The 17,347-nt window shown below is 42.9% G+C and overlaps 1 protein-coding gene across 2 annotated transcripts; it reads left to right on the top strand.

Annotated features, from left to right (window-relative positions):
• The first annotated feature begins 9,709 nt into the window (after positions 1 to 9,709).
• Positions 9,710 to 16,982, top strand: si:ch73-62b13.1 (uncharacterized protein LOC100002270 homolog). Of its 2 annotated transcripts, XM_034141844.1 has the most exons (3): positions 9,710 to 9,900; positions 13,662 to 13,833; positions 15,790 to 16,982. In XM_034141844.1, the coding sequence occupies exons 1-3, from the start codon at positions 9,898 to 9,900 to the stop codon at positions 16,917 to 16,919; spliced, it is 1,305 nt and encodes a 434-aa protein (XP_033997735.1). In that variant the 5' UTR covers positions 9,710 to 9,897; the 3' UTR covers positions 16,920 to 16,982. The 2 variants fall into 2 exon arrangements, with proteins under 2 accessions (XP_033997735.1, XP_033997734.1); XM_034141843.1 differs by lacking the exon at positions 9,710 to 9,900 and having other exon boundaries at positions 13,545 to 13,833.
• The last annotated feature ends 365 nt before the right edge of the window (positions 16,983 to 17,347 follow it).

Below are 17,347 nucleotides of genomic sequence, written 5' to 3'. Positions count from 1 at the left end.
AGCATCGAGCTGCAATATTGATGAGCCTGTTTGTTCTCAAAATGTTGCAAAAATAGTTTTTGGTGTTGGTAATGCTGCACTGGTGTGAAGCTTTCTATCTTGCGACTCAATCTCAAGATTTTGTCTTTCAGAAATATTTTCAGCTGCCAGATTGTATTACACCCACACACTTCAACTTTTCGAGCCCTGATAAATATTTACTTTTGTCAGTAGTGCCAATAGATCCAACAAAGAAACATGGTTTCTGTTAGGAAATATTTGCTCAGCTGCTATATAAAGCATTAACGCTCATCCATCGTTTTTCTTAATTTGATGTTGGCCAATATCTGAAGATGCAGCTGCAGGGAACAGGTGGAGTTTCTATGATCATAAACCAATTGTTTACCTGTTATGATATAATCTGTTCTTTTGTTTTATTTATATAAGGAGATATAATAGCACAGTGTTGACTTCCTATCGAAAGCTTTCCTTTGTTTACTGCTCTGTGTTCTTTGCCAACATTGTCTCCTGGCCCACATTTTTACAACCCTGAGATGAAGCATTTCTATTAAAAATGCATCCAACGTGTTATAAATACATGATGAAAATCAACCAAATTTCAGAAAAACATCATATTTAGAGCTGAGCCATGAATGAATCACAACTGTTGTGAGTAAGTGGAGACATTTGGACATCCTACCCATAAGGCCATGCTTTGTTTTAAAAAATAAATGTATTACAACATCTGTGATCATGAACACTCACAGGACAAGGTGAGCAATGTCTGTTGGCTGAGGAAAAAACAGTCAGATTTAATATCAAATCAAAGCTTCAAATCTTCTAAAACACAGTAAAATAAAGATTAAGGATGAGTGTCTTCCATATTTGCCAGTTTGATTTCCATATGCCCCTCCACAGGCTTGATTGATGGAGAAACAGATGTGAAAGAGGAGCAGCTGCTTGCTGCTCTCAGGTGTAATTAAGAGAGGGCTCGGTCACACAGAAAGGCCCCGGGGGGCCCGACAGAGCGCAGAGGAATCAGAGAACAGCAAGATCCAGCAGCAGGCTTCCTTCAGCTTGTTACAGTGAGAGAGTTTAAATGGATCGGCTTAATTGTCGAGGCATCTCTCAGACCATCTGCGTGTGAGGGGGCGCTTGCTTCAGCTGCATGTCTGCCTCTGTCTGTGTGCTGCATGTTTGTATAGGCAAACTGTGAGCCATTGCCGTGGCAAGCACAACCAAAGCTTGCCACAAAATAATCAATGAAATCGGCCAGGAAATTGTGCTTCGACAAGTTGTTGCCCAGAGCCTCTTTTGTTCACTTGGGCTTGACAAACTTCTGCAGAAAAACACAGAGACATGTGACTAGACTCCCAATTTGAAGATTATCAAAAGTTTTCTATCACACACCCACATGCACATGCACACACACACACACACACACACACACACACACACACACACACACACACACACACACACACACGCACACGCACACGCACACGCACACGCACACGCACACACCCACGCACACTCACTCTCACACACACTCACACTGGCCCATTTTTCACACCAACACAACAATAAAAATCACTGCCAGCGGATGTTAACATGATCCCTCCTTGGCTCCCTCCCTCCCTCCCTCCCTCCCTCCAGGGCACCTCTTTCTGTCCGACCAGGAGACCATGTTCTGTAGAATCAGCACGTCTGCTCACTGCTCCCTGGTGGCTGCCAGGCGGAGCCCGCTGAGGCCCGATCTGCTGTAATTTGCCAGGCCCATTACTCCCACAAATGTGATGGCTGTGAGCCCTGTGAGTGTGAAACAGTTGGTGGGAGGAATAGTGTTTAGAATGCGAACGCGAGAGAGAAAGCAGAGTACCTCGCTGCCGTCCAGCCTCAATGTGACAGTGTGTGATGCTATTTGCTAATGGCACCAACTATGCACCAGAGATCACTGCTGATGGGCTGGATTCACAGCAAAAGTGTTGCGGGAAAAACTGTTGCAGAGGTCTTTGAGTCAGGATTAATAAATAAGAAATGCGCTGTTAGACGCAGGTGGGAGACAAGCCACTTGGGTTTTTCTTTAGCAGTCTGCTCGCCACCCAGACATGTGGAGGTGTCTGGTTGGAGCACAGCCACGCAGGAATTTATGTCTGTTATTTTCAGAGGGGCAATTCAAGCGAGACGGGGACCAATCAAACGCTCTCAATAAAACCGACTTCCCTCTAGAAGTCTCAAAGGCTTTCAGTAGATTTGATTTGAAGTCTATAACTTAGAAACTAGTGCGCGTGGGGCGGAGATGCTGTGATAGACGCTCTCTGTCACATTGTAAAACTTAAACTCCCCCGTGTGATGAAACTGATGGAGAGAAGAAGGTGCAATCATTCTGTTTTTGTAATCCCCTGGAGTGATTGTGCTCATTGTGTGAGGTTTACAAGCAACATTTAGTTCATCTACCTTTTTCATGTGTTATTGTGAAGCCTCACAAGGGAACATTTTGTGAAGAAAGTGTTCTTGGAGGCAAAGGGAGCTTAACTTCTTAGTCATGTAATTGGCTCCTCTGGCATGTAAGAAGTAAATATGTCTATAAATGTGTTGATGGGTGCCAGGAGAAAACTTTAAAGCAAGGCAAAAGTTTTAATTTCATTACATGACGTTCAGCTACCCACATCCATATAGCAGATAATTACAAGCCCTAGCTCAGAAGCAGAAATGTTTTTTTTGTGCACACAGCAGGGTACAACAACACAGTCGAGCCGACTTGCTCACTCATGTGCAGATGAAATAAAGAAAAATGGGTGATCTCTGTAGACAGGGGAGTGAAAATGAGACTATCTATATTCAAGAGATCTCTCGTTCAAAAACAATCACACAGACGTGCATCGTGAAGGCAATCCAGCAGAGCCACACCTTTGATGCACAGATGGTGTGTGTAAACTGTCTCGTTCCCCCTCCTGCTCTTCCTATCCTCCATCCCTCTCTTTGCCTCTCTCATCCTTCATGTCCCACATTCTTCCTTCCTCTCATCATGCCGTGTGTCACTCAGCGGATTCGCTCACTCTGCCGGCAGCAAACCACCTAGGCTCGCAACCGTCCCGCCTAAATTTAATAAATGAAGCCTTGCAAAATTGGCAAGCAGGGTGGGAACACCACGGCTGGGTAAATGTTAGCTGAAAGCTTTGGTTTATAAAGACGGTGATTCTTGGATTTGGAGTTATCAAAGGAAACAGCCAGGCAGCGATGGGATTGTATACGAGCAAGACACATTTATGCCAGATGATCCTCTTCTCCCTAAAGAGCTTACTGAACACTGAACTGAGGCGAGCCGGTCAGAGTTCTGTGGGTTTAAGGATAACAAGCACTCAAACAGACTTACATGCTAAGTCTGATTGGGGTCAGCTTCATTGAATTCAATCATGACCTCCCATTAACAAGAAATATGGCATACATTTTCTTTATATTGATATAGCATATTGATAGACATTTGGACCTTCTTAGTGATTTGAGTGCAAAAGAAATATAAAGAAAAATCACACAACATTAAAATATTAAAATATACTGTTTTACTTTATGTCTATTGGAAACAATGATATTTTACCCCTAGCTAAGTGGTTATGTTACCGAAAAATAACCAGTTTTGTGTGTTTTCATTTTGTTCAGTTTACAGCATCAATCACTTGTTTCAATGAAACTTGTATTGTAACTCTTAGCAATTCAGGTAAGAAGCAGTATATCCCCAATTAGCAAACTCTTTATTTGATTTAAATAATTGTGTGTGTTCACGATGTTAATACGGTCCAAGCTACAATAACTCTTAGATGACATTCTTAGATGATGCCAGTGCAATACCAGTGAGAAAAAGAGAAAGTGTGCCCTGTGCTGGTTGTTTGCTGAATTAAATGTAGCTGTCTCTGCTGGCATACTAGTGGGTGAAATGAGATTTATTTTCACCTGCTTATTGCACTTATAGAGAGGGAGGGCTGAACAAAGGGCCTGCTTTTTTTTTCGCTCCCTCAAATGAAACAGAGCGTATGGAAACACTTGCTTTCCTCCACAGGCAACATTCTGCCTTAGATAACTTTCTTGAGAACTGCTTTGCCTGCTTTGCCCGCTGACTGACAGAAAATCTGACTGACGGATCACTTCTGTAAAAGAAAACGGAAGGGGCAAAAGTTGCCAAGCAAGCCCAGGTATAGAAAAATAGTCTAAGGAGACAAGGTTATCCTGAAGAGTAGAGTGATTTCCAGCACATTTCCATCCACTTTATGATGAAAGACTGCTGTCAAGTTAAGCATCAGATATGGGGTGGATCACAGACATATTGGGAAGAAAGGGAGTAGATTGGTGAGGCATATTGAGAGGCTGATAGTTCTGGAGAAAGGAAAAATGAAAGGCACTTGAAATCTGATTCTGTGCACTTTGTGCGTGGTATGGAGCAAGTGTGGGTATAGCTAAACAGGGAGGCCCGTGGAGGATTCAGTTTTCACTCAAAGAAGATTCAACTTTTTTCTTATTGCCTGTTTCAAATCTCACCAAGATGGTGTGGGGGCGTTCGGCTGCTCGGAGCCGAGGAATCAATGCTGTAGGCAGGCAGAGCGAGGGATCAGTGCTGAGAGTTGCGGAGGACAGGACCCTCACTGGGCGTTCTGCAGCTTGTCGTCCTTTGTGTGTGCTTGTACAGGAAGACCTTCGGCTGATAATGTGCCTCAGCCCCATACCACCAGAAAAAGCCTGCTCTGTATTTGTGTCGGTGGCTCCCATTTCTGAGATCCTGTGTTTTGGTGTATTCAATTGTATTGCCTTAAAGGTTTGCACAGGTTAGATGAGGGCAGAGAAGTTGGAACATGTAATCCCCCTCTGATCTAAGGGTAGTAGTGATATTCATACCCCTTTCGTCCCATTAGTATGCATAACAAGTGACAGGTGGTGTGACAGGTGACACTTGCTACTACTTATGTTAATGACCCCTTTGTTGTGAGGTGTGATAACATATGATATCACACCCCTTAATTCATCTTTGATGTGAGGTGTGAGGTGTGATATCATGTAGGTGTGATATCACACCCCTTAATTAACCTTTTGATGTGAGGTGTGAGGTGTGATATCATGTAGGTATGATATCACACCTCTAATAAACCTTTGTTGTGAGGTGTGATATCATATGTGACCTGCTCTATCGAAATCAGTCGCATTGACCCGAAGACACATTTTGAGTTGTATACACTGTTGGAAAGAGGAGATTCCTAGCTTTCTAATTATATCAGGATTGTTGTTGTACTCCAAATATTAAACAAAATATGTCACATTATATAATGACTATCACCGAGTCATCATTTTGAGAAAAAGGCCTTCAAAGTTTCCTCTTCTCTGGAATCCATCGATCTGATTGATTATTAGCGGAGCAAATGATCAAAGTAGTACGGAGGGAAAATATTTTCGTTTGGATTACTGGTCTGGGGGAAGCTCGCGAGTGTGTGTGTGTGTATACGTGTGTGTGTTTGTGTATTTTTGCATTTGTGTGTATTGTGTTTGTTTCCCGGGGAAAACACTCACGAGAAACACCGGCTGTTGTTATGCCTGCTGTGACGTCAAGTTACTCCGTTCTCCGCTTGTAATTATGCCGTTACAAGCTTCAAAGTTGTATTTATCATCTGAATTTGCCGAAACAAGTTTAATATTCTGAAAGCCAAGACTTTGTTTATTTTAAATTAGATGAAAACAAACTGTAACGGACCCTGCCGTGTTATCTATGATTACTATATGCTTACTGTACATTCATAATTTCAGCCGGAGGGAGGGGGGCGGCGCTGAGGAAGAGCAGAGTGGCGAGTGAGAGGTGCCATCTTCCCTTTACAAGCTTCAAAAATGTATTTATCGTGTGATTTTGGAAATAAAAGTTTCATATTCTGAAAGCCAAGACTTTGTTTATTTAAAATCAAACAAAACACCCAAACCCCGAAAAACTATTTATTTACACAAATTCACGTTTATTTTTAAATGAGCCGTTGCGACTTTCGACTGATTTCGATAGAGCGGGTCACATATAGATGTGATATGTTTAAGACCCCTAATTAACCTTTGATGTCTGTCCTTTGATGAGTGTCTGATGACAGATATCATATAGATGTGATATGTTTAAGACCCCTAATATTAAACCTTTGATGTCCTTTGATGAGTGTCTGATGACCTGTTGTTTTATTGTCCTCTCTAAATTAGATTAGTTTGAATATGATTTGTGTTAATTAAGGATGTTCTTTTAAGTTGTATGGCTTGTGAACTCATGTTTAATTACTTTATTAACTAAGGAAGCCCATTTGAAGTTGTGTTTCCCTGGATGATGGAAATAGTCTAATACCCCATTCACACCAACGGTGTTTCAGGGCCGGTTCGGAGCTGGAGCTTGAAAAGCACCGGGTTTTCCTGTTCACACCGCAGCGGAGCAGCCTCTAAGCTCCGGAATCCGGTTCGTTTCGAGCACCAAAAAGTTGTCCGTCTAGAAGCAAGAACCGCATACGTCACGCTTACGTTGGAGGGGGGCGAGATTAACCTGAGCTAACAGTTAAGGCGAGTACGGCAAATAAAAGTTGTAACAAGCAGTAGTGCTGAGCAAAGTGACTAGAACGCAACCACACACTTGTAAAAAAAAAACACGCTTTATAAAGTCAGGCAACACTAACCAGGCTTCGTGTGATTCTGTTTATTTGTACCTTACTTTGAGCATCCGTTCGCTGTTATTGATCATTGTGGAGAGCAGGCAGACGTTTTGTTTGTTATTATAGCAGCTATCGGATGGAATCAATACATGGGCTGCACAGGTTGTCATGTCCGACTATCACAAGTAGAATCATAATGAAAAATACGCCGGTAAAAAGTGCCTGTAGAAAACGGCTTAGCAAGTAGTCAGTTTAGCTTCGGTTGCTATGCTAACATCACCCATGTTATACCAGAGAAACTTTCATAACAGCGTTGTGATGCCAAACAGCGTCAATTCAGACTGACACACATTCACTTAAGGGGAACTGGGGATATGTATCAGCTGCTTGTGTGACAGTCAGACAGTGAATACTTTAGAGCCATGTGAGCTAACCCGGAGCTAACGGGAGAATACACTCCCGTGGAGCAGCCAGCACTGCAGCGGTCGGTAAATGCCGCTGAAACACATTAATAAACAATGAACCACGGCACTCTGGAAAAAAGTATAAGGTTGGAGAAGTCGTTATTTAATTTAATCTGACTTCGTATGATTAAAAGCAACACGATCATCGACCCGACGCAGTCCCCCCCCCGTTGTTGTTGTAGTTAGCGCCGTTGGGGAGAAAATCAGCGACGTAAACTGTGACGTCATGACGCAGCAGCGGCAGCACAAGTCGGGCTCTGAGCGGTGTGAACAGAGCGGGAGCTGAACCGAAGAACCGGTTCTGAACCAGAAAAGCTCTAGCACGGAGCTAGAACGGGAAAAGCCTTGGTGTGAAAGGGGTATGTGTGCCATGTTAGGGGGACATTACGGAGCTCATGAGTCCGCCCTTTGAGGCTCTTGGAGCGGACATAGAGAGGTGTATTTACTTGTGTGTTTCCCTGGATGATGGAAATAGTCTACGTGCCATGTTAGGGGGACATGACGGAGCTCAGGAGTCCGCCCTTTGAGGCTTGAAGAGCGGACAAAGAGAGGTGTATTTACTGGTGTTGATCCCTGGATGATGTAAATAGTCTAAGTGCCATGTTAGGGGGACATCACGGAGCTCAGGAGTCCGCCCTTTGAGGCTTGAAGAGCGGACAAAGAGAGGTCTATTTACTGGTGTTGATCCCTGGATGATGTAAATAGTGCCATGTTACATTACGGAGCTCATGAGTCCGCAATTTGAGGCTTTGTTAACATTAATGCTTTTTGCTTTGTTTGTGTTACTAAGATACTTTTAGATACACTTTGAAGTGTGCAACACTTTACAACTGGTAGAATATTAAGTACTTTGTAAGGAATTGGGTTTCTCTAAAAGGCAAGTTTTGTGATTTTAACACTTTTTTTACTGACACTCGGCAGATTTGTGTGTAATTCTTTCACAAAGGAACTGTAAGATACACTTTTATGTATCCAAAACCTTAAAAACTAGAAAATAAAATACTTTGTCTGAATAGATTTTCTTTGAAGGCACTTTGATTTTAACGCTATTTCAGTGGAACAATCCAGTTTTGTTAACATCAATGCTTTTTTCTCCTTCCTTGTGTTACTAAGATACTTTTAGATACACTTTGATGTATGCAACACTTTACAACTGGTAGAATATGTAGTAAAAGCAGGACAAAAAAGCATTAATGTTAACAAAGCCTCAAAGTGCGGACTCATGAGCTCCGTAATGTCCCCCTAACATGGCACTTAGACTATTTACATCATCCAGGGATCAACACCAGTAAATAGACCTCTCTTTGTCCGCTCTTCAAGCCTCAAAGGGAGGACTCCTGAGCTCCGTGATGTCCCCCTAACATGGCACTTAGACTATTTACATCATCCAGGGATCAACACCAGTAAATACACCTCTCTTTGTCCGCTCTTCAAGCCTAAAAGGGCGGACTCCTGTGATATCACACCTACATGATATCACACCTCACACCTCACATCAAAGGTTAATTAAGGGGTGTGATATCACACCTATATGTTTTCACACCTCACAACAAAGGGGTCATTAACATAAGTAGTAGCAAGTGTCACCTGTCACACCACCTGTCACTTTTTATGCATACTAATGAGACGAAAGGGGTATGAATATCACTACTAAGGGTTGAGGCTTGAATCATCCAACAGCAGTAATGGTGAGGACTGAGATGCAGCCACGAGTGGACAGCAAAATTATTTCTACAATCTGTCTGCAAATCACAGTAAAGACACACTTTAGCCACAGCGGGAGTCTGCCAAAGCGGGAGGGAGATAAATCTAAAGAGCGCAAACGGAATCGACCCCCATTCCCAGGAGTAATGGAGCTGTCACAGGCTTAGACTGACCCCACAGTCACCCCAGGGGGGCAATGATATGGCACCCATCCATTCACACCAGGAAGCCGGCAGCAAAGTGAGGAGGGGGGGCCAACACATCATGATGATAGCAGTCATCCTCACTGGAATGAGGAAAAATAGAGGTCATTGTGCCAGTGGAATCTCACGGGAGAAGCGTGAAAAAATGTGTGTGTGTGTGTGTGTGTGTGTGTGTGTGTGTGTGTGTGTGTGTGTGTGTGTGTGTGTGTGTGTGTGCGTGCGTGCGTGCGTGCGTGTGTGTGTGTGTGTGTGTGTGTGTGTATGTGTGTGTGTGTGTGTGTGTAAGTTTGTGTGTGTAAGTTTATGTGTGTAGGTGTGTGTACAGTGAGAGACCCTGCAGAGAGCATGACAGTGACAGAGAAGGAGGACTGACACTCATGGTAGGAAGTAATTATTGATGCCTGGTTGGAGAAGATGAAACCTGCCTCCATGAAATATATTGGAAAATCGGTCATCCTATGTATACGCATGAAAACAAATTAAATTATGATGGAAACAGAAGAAGGGCCACATTTTAGTTTGACTTATAGTGACATATCATTATGTAGGTTCTATTTACTGCCTGTTTTGGGATCACACGCATTTCCAAGACGCAATGAAACGTACCCTACGGCATCAAGCGTAATGCACGGCGAGGCAATCTTGCATCCAATCTAGAGACTCAGCTCCAGTAGCCTGTGTGGTCTCTGGAGGGGGGAGACATGCCTCCTCGCTCTGCCTCTCGCCGCTCTCCATCCATGGCGCATCTCCAGCTCTGAATCCACCTCGGCTCTGGACACACACCGGCGTCAGCGCTCGATCCACTCACTGACAAACACACACACACTTTGACAAATGCAGCGCAGAGGACTGGACCGGCCGAAGACATCCTGCTGTATCTGATCGAGTGCGTTCATGGTAAACCGAGCTTATTTTTTCTCATCTGCTGTTGCATTTTACGCGCTTCGAGCCGCAGCCGAACTGTTATCTAACAAACAAGAGGCTGTAATCTGAGAGTAGTGTTTATGTGAGGCGTAAAATCAGTAAATATAGCAATTTCTTCTCCACACAGCGACTTAAAAGTAGGTCTGATGTAGTAAATGGTGAGTTTAAAGTGACCTGCACTCACTTTATCGGCTATAATACTCCATATCATTGATATCTGTTTAATTGTATCTATCTAACATGTATTTAAATACTAGTTTATGTTTTTCAAGTGATATCAAGCTGCAAGGGATTCCAAAACTAACAATATTACTTCTTTAACATGCAAGTGTATGCTCATAACTGTTAAAGCCTTTAGGAGTCATACTGTGTAGATGTAGTGACAGGATAAAATCAAAAGTTCCAGGTCTACTAATTCTAATCCATCCATTTCATCCTGGCTGTTAATTGATTCCATCATAATTCAACTTTACCTTATTTTCTAGGTTCTTCACTTACAGTTAAATAACCCCCTTTTTCTATCTGCTGTTTGTGAATGACAAGATTATTGTGTGTGTGTGTGTGTGTGTGTGTGTGTGTGTGTGTGTGTGTGTGTGTGTGTGTGTGTGTGTGTGTGTGTGTGTGTGTGTGTGTGTGTGTCGGTGTGTCGGTGTGTCGGTGTGTGTGCTGGGGGAATCATGTAGAACAAGATTCATCTTCTCCCCGATCACAGCGCTCCTCTGTAGCCCGGGGTCAGATGCAGCTCCGCACAGCAGCAGCTCTGCTCTCCGCCTGTGGCACTCTCGCATATTCATATTTGTGTGTGTGAGGTGGTTTAGAGAGAGAACGAGAAGGGGAAAAGATGGATGAGTGACTGAGGACTTGAAGCTCCTCCTGGCGTTGCTACTGTTGCTCAACTCTCTGTGCTTCCCAGGATTGATCATCAGGCTTTGCCAATAAACCGCCTCACTCAGAGGATCTGTGAACACACTAAGGTGCCTTAATAGAAAAATATTTGGCACTGTCACATCCCTCAATCACTTGCATCCCAAATCCCTCAGTCCCACCCTCATCACTAACTTCTAACCTCATTTGTTGCCTTTATTTTCCACAGAGGCAATTGCCTTCCCCGCACCATGCCCAAATGTCATTACCTCCAACACTTTTGCTGCTAGCTATGTTATCTCAGCAGCAGTGACGCCAAAATGTACAACTCAACCTGCCAGAGGAGGCGTGCACCGCACAGTGTAATCTTTGGTTGATCTTGTCCCCGAGGCTTTTATCCTCTGAACACTTTTATTGTTTGAGGAAAACAAAAGCTGGGGCCATCTGAAGCCTGAGTTCCCTTTCCAGATGTTCTCAGGGTGTCTTTTATTCCTGGTGTGAGTGCCGATGGGGGAATTATATGCCAGGGAGAAAGGAGGACTTGCAAATCAAATTGCTTTAATCCATTGAAGCATCTGTCCTCAGTCTCCAGAGGGCAGCAGGGTGTGCGAGGAGGCACTGAGCCCTGATCATGACTGGAAAGGAAAACAAAACCTGTCGCTGAGGAATCATCTGTTGTGCCTCAGTCAGCCAGCTGTGCAGATCACATAGGGTTTGGATGGCAGGACTTTCAAATTGACAGATTTTCACCATCTTTTCCTAAAGTATCAGAGATAGTAAGAAGCTTGGTCCAAGTTTTACATTATCAGCAGTCATTTGATCTTCTGTTTCTCTGTTTATCATACATCTTCTCTGTCCTTCAAGTGAGCGCACAAATAGACTGAGCAGCTTTAAATGTATTCTGAAACAAGAGACAAACAGCACAATGTCCCTGTCATCCTGTCTTCAACTAACAAAGTTTCTCCCCCTGATGGGTTCATTCTGCGATTGCTGTTTTTAGCAGTACTCAAACAGAATGGCTCATGATGTAGATTTATTTTCCCCTCACCCACAGAGTAAATGTCTTTGGTTTTGCGTTGTTTGTGATTAATGGAACATCAAAAGCTGATCTGAGCTCAGTGTGATACATTCCTGAGGACATGAGTCTGCCAGGGACACATAAACATCATTAATGAACAAGAGGCAGACTGGAGAGCGACAGAGTGACAGAGAGAGGGTGAGAGGACGCAAACAGGAAGGCAATATTTCGTCAGTAATATGATATATATTTACCTGTGGTTTTGATGATGATTGCCTCAGTGAGTGATGGAGACACATTTGGCGCCCACGGATCTGGTGTGATTACCTATCATCAGTTTGGTGCAGAGGGACAAATGAATGGCAGTACACTTTTTTTTTAAATCCATTTGGAAAATCACATCTCCCTTTGCTCTTTCATACCCAGTGGCAAACAACTTGTAAGTGTACAAAGGAAACTTCTCCACTCATCTAAGTGAAGACAGCTATATTTATCTGGGTTTGTAGCTCTCTGCTGGGCTTAGAGGCTTAATTACCCAGAAGAGAGGAAAGCAAAAACTGAAATGCAATTATGCAACTGTGTGCAGAGTATTTTGAATAGTGGAGTTATTTTAGATTTAGGGACACCATTTTCCAGTAGAGGTCTGACCTTTGGGTCATGTTTTTGCTGAACAAATCTATGGAGCCTTTAGGAAATAAATTCTGTACCTGTTTATTCAAAGCGTTTAAGCTACTTATGTTAAAAATGCTCAAATCAGTTTGCTCTGCTTGGAGAAAGAGAGCTAAACCATTCCTCAAATCTGCACATTTTAGGAAACACAAGCACATGTGCTATCAAGGACCAATTTGGTCAATTATCTTTTTTTCACCTCCCTAACTATTATGAAGCTACAACCAGCAACAGGTTACTTAGCTTGACAAAAAAGGTCAAAGATTACTTTTTGTTTCACACGGGACACATTCTGCCTAGAAATGTATTTGGGATTTACAAAAAAACAAATGTAGTCCAGGAGCAATACATTTCCCTCAAAACCTAATTGACAATGCATTTTCATGGAATTTAAATGTAATTTTTAGGAGACCAAGCTAGTCAGGTTAGACAGTTTATTTAAACATTCAAATAGACAACCAAAAAAACACAAATTGTCATGGTTGTTTTTGTATCGTTAAAATAAATGTCATTTGAGTGAATTTAACAGAGCAACAGAGCAAAGCTAACTGTTTTGGCGTGTTTAAGGTCCTTACGCTAAATTTAGCTAACTGGCAGCTAGCTGTAATTTTATATTTATGGTACAGACTTGCGAGGATTATCAATCTTTTCATTTAACTCTCAGTAAGAAAGAATATTTCAAAAAATATTGACCTATTCCTATATTTGCTCTAATGATTGTTTTTGCCAAAGAAAAAACCCTGTTACACATGCTGTTTATTTTTACCATAAGTAGCTTAAACGCTTTGAATAAATAAGTACAGGATTTATTTCCTAAAGGCTCAATAGATTTGTTATCAAAAACATGACCCAAAGGACAGACCTCTACTTGAAAATGGTGTCCCTAAATCTAAAATAACTCCACTATTCAAAATACTCTGCACACAGTTGCATAATTGCATTTCAGTTTTTTTGCCAGGTAAGGACAAACTTAACTGGCAAGGGAAATCTGGATGAATGTGACTTACTTTACCTTCTACTGTCTAAGTGCCCTTTAGCAATAATCCTAATAGCTGTTCATTGGCTATCAGTAGAGGACTGCAGGCTAGAAGGAGTGGGAGCTGCATGCATGTATGAAGCTGAGAAAATGCATCAAGGTGAAATCTCATTGTGTGTGTCTCTGTGCCTCCCTGCGCGGCATCAGCGTGAAGGATGTAGAGCCAGAGGGAGGGGCAGGATGGAGTGCTCCTGGAAGACGGTGCTGCTGCTGGTGTGTGCGTCTCTGGGGGTCCAGTACACGGCCATCCGCACCCTGAGGGACTCGCTGTCCGGGCCCTGTCAGGGACCCTACCGCTGCCAGAGCAGGCACTTCAGAGGTACGCCGCCACATTCAACAGGGTCAAACATACCTCACTACAGGAGAGCATGACGTGTGTGGCTGTATGGTGTATGCTAAAATATTATTTTGTAAAAATTACATAAATATTATAATTGTTAGACATTTCGGCTGTGAGCAGAGGTGGGATAAGTACTCAGATATTGTACTTGAGTAAAAGTAGAAGTGCCAGAGTGTAGGAATACTCTGTTACAAATAAAAGTCCTGCATTCAAAACTTACTCAAGTAAAAGTACTAAAGTATTAGCATGGGGTGCAGTGGGTTGTGCAGGTTGTGCGTAGATCATCAGATCAAGGGGGCGTTGGGGAACTCCAGTTCGAAACCCACCTCCGCCGCCACTGCGTCAGGCTGTTGTGTCCTTGGGCAAGACACTTCACCCAAATTTGCTCCTGTGGGTATTGTCCACAGTACATGACCGTTACATGTATGATATGTGTGTAATGTGTATTTGTAAATCGCTTTGAGCATCTGGAAAAGCGCTATAATAAATGTAAGGAATTATTAATTATTATTATTATTAAAATATACTTAAAGTATCAAAAGTAAAAGTACTCTGCAGTTGCAGATTGGCAGATTTCAGAATAATATATATTATATGTTTCTTTTGATTATAATTATAGATGCATTAAAGTGTTATCAAAGCTGGGTGCAGCTAGTTTTAATTACTTTGTATACTGCAGCGTAGCTTGTGAATATTCTCCAGGTAAAGTCTTTTTTAAGTGTCGATTATATTTCACATCATTAAACCAAATCTGTCAAGTAACTAAAGGTACAAAGTAAATGTAGTGTAGTAAAAGTACACAATTTACCTCTGAATTGTAGTGATGTAGAAGTACAAAGTAGCATAAAATTGAAATACTCAAGTATTACTCAGTATCTCTAAATTGTACTTAAGTACAGTACTTGAGTAAATCTACTTAGCTACTTCCCACCTCTGCCTGTGAGGCACCTGCAGAGGTCATGCACAAACACACATTTGATTACTAACATCATTTTAGAAGAAAACCTGATGCATAGAGGATCCGTGCCAGCATTACAGCTAAAGCTAAAGAAAAAGCGGTTCATTTAATGAGGGAATTCCCAACAAGTGGGGAGGATAAAGAAATGAAATATGTGTGATTCGTTTTACAATTATCCTCCAATTTATCTCCATTAATCCCGTCTCATAGCGCCGCTGTAGTTTGCCAGCGCCAAGCTCCTGTGTACGAAAGAAACATCCCCTTTGCAATCAACTCCTCATCAGCAGTAATTACACGTTAGCTATTTGCGCTATATTTAGAGATCCGCCATTTCATAAACCCCCTCGGTAACCACCGGCAGACAAGCAACTTACTCAGGCATGTTTACCCTCTAAATTATTTAAGCTTTATTGGCTTGATTCAGTAGTTCACTTTCTCCTGGACTAGAGCTATGACGGAAACTCATTATTTTTCACTTTTATGAGCTGAAGTAACTCTTCCAAAATAAGTAAGGTAAAGCCTATTAGTTACGCTTTTTATGAATGCCACTTCTATAGCATGCTATGCATCATGAATACGCTCATAAACACTATCAGTCAACCTATAACTAGTCAAGAATATTCATAAAACAGTTATATTATATAAGATGAGTCACATGTTTTGTTGAAATTGTGCATCAGAAGCAATATGATTGTTAACAAGTACAGTGATAAAGTACCAGAGTACCATAAATGCACGATAATCCACTAAAAATGCCCTAATGATACACTATAGAAGTGTATTTCATAGAAAATGTTACCCCTCTCTTTCACCAGAACTTGAATCTATGAATCTAAGAGAAAAACATGTGGTTTAGTATGTGATTTAGAGTTGTTATTGACCTCTTTGTAAGAAAAAACATGATGCAATTGATGTCAGTGTAGCAAACATTGAGTTGAACATGTACAGCACATTTATTTGTTGTTTCTTTCTTCCAGACTCCAGGTGGAGAGCCTTGTGCGATGACAGCTGGATGCCTGTTGATTCGCCTCGGAAGCACATCCTGCTGTTCGCCACCACCCGCAGCGGCTCCTCCTTCACCGGGCAGCTCCTCAATCAGCACCCAGGGATCTTCTACGTCTTTGAACCTCTGTACCACGTCCAGCAGGCCTTCACCAACTCCAGCAGCAGGCTGCGTCGCACCCTGGACCGCCGATCCCTCCTGGGAGCATACAGGGATCTCCTCCTCAACCTGTACACCTGCGATCTTCACTTCATGGAGAATTACATCCGCCCGGAGCCCCAGGACCATGTCACCAGCTCCTTCTTTCGCAGAAGCTCCAGCCATGCCCTCTGCTCCCCTCCCGTGTGCATGGAAACAGGGGATGTAGCAGTTTCGGATTCCCCGGATGAAGCCTGGTGTCCAAAGAAGTGTGGGGCCCTGAACCTCACCCTTGCCTCTATGTCGTGTCTTTCAAAGGAACATGTAGCCATAAAGACTGTGCGGGTCCCGGAGGTGGGGGACCTGCGCACCCTGACAGAAGATCCTCGTTTAGACCTGAAGATCATCCACCTGGTGAGAGACCCTAGAGCTATTCTCGCGTCGCGCATGATGGCGTTCTCTGATCAATTCCGCGCTTGGAAAATATGGAACGCAACGGGACGGCAGCCTCGGTACGTGGACCTGACGCAGATCACCAGCACCTGCAAAGACATGGCGGCCTCCGCGGCAACAGGCCTGCAAACACCGGCATGGCTGCGGGGACGCTACCTGCTGGTGCGCTATGAGGACCTGGCCTTCAATCCGAAGGACAAAGCCACTGAGATCTACAGGTTTGTGGGGCTGGAGATGGATGACAGGGTGCGGTTGTGGATTGCAAAGAACACAAACAGTAACGTGTCGTCTCCGTCAGAGTGGAACTACAGGTACTCAACCACCAGAGACTCCAGAGCGACAGCGGAGAGCTGGAGGCTTCGTCTGGGCTTTGACATCGTCCGGACTTTGCAGAATCTGTGCAACGACACTCTGGCGCTGCTGGGATACAAGCAGGTTCACTCTGCAGCCGATCTCAGAAACCTGTCTCACAGTTTAGTGGAACACAGGATTTTTCAACCAGTCACGTGGTAGATTGATTGGTTGGTTGGTTGGTTGGTTGGTTGGTTGGTTGGTTGGTTGGTTGGTGTGTTGGTTTGTTTGTTTGTTTGTTTGTTTGTTTGTTTGTTTGTTTGTTTGTTTATTTATTTATTTATTTATTTCAGCTGACTTTCCTCTGTCTCTATGCTGAAGACATGAATGTAATCTATCTTATTTTACCATAAAGTAATTCAACATGACTTTTTATGGTTTTGTTAAATATATAAGTGCCAAATGTCAAGCGAGTGCGATGCTGCGAAAGGTATTATCCAGAATATGGTCTGTACTGCTGTGTTGATGGGACATGTGTTCATGATACCATGTTCTCATTATATCATTGTTCAAGGGAATGCTTCACTCACAAAAACACCATTTGTGTATCAATTAGTCACAAATGCTAGATTGAATTTATGAAGAAAACG

This window comes from Trematomus bernacchii, unplaced genomic scaffold (genome assembly GCF_902827165.1).
Source record: "Trematomus bernacchii unplaced genomic scaffold, fTreBer1.1, whole genome shotgun sequence".
NCBI lineage: Eukaryota > Metazoa > Chordata > Actinopteri > Perciformes > Nototheniidae > Trematomus > Trematomus bernacchii.
Note: the sequence above shows the minus strand (reverse complement) of the source record. Positions and strands in the feature narration are given on the sequence as shown.

Coding starts and splice junctions, on each gene's coding strand:
- si:ch73-62b13.1 (XM_034141843.1), top strand. CDS start 13,587: ATGTATGAAGCTGAGAAAATGCATCAAGGTGAAATCTCATTGTGTGTG. Junction 13,834..15,789: donor CCAGAGCAGGCACTTCAGAG/GTACGCCGCCAC, acceptor TCTTTCTTCCAG/ACTCCAGGTGGAGAGCCTTG.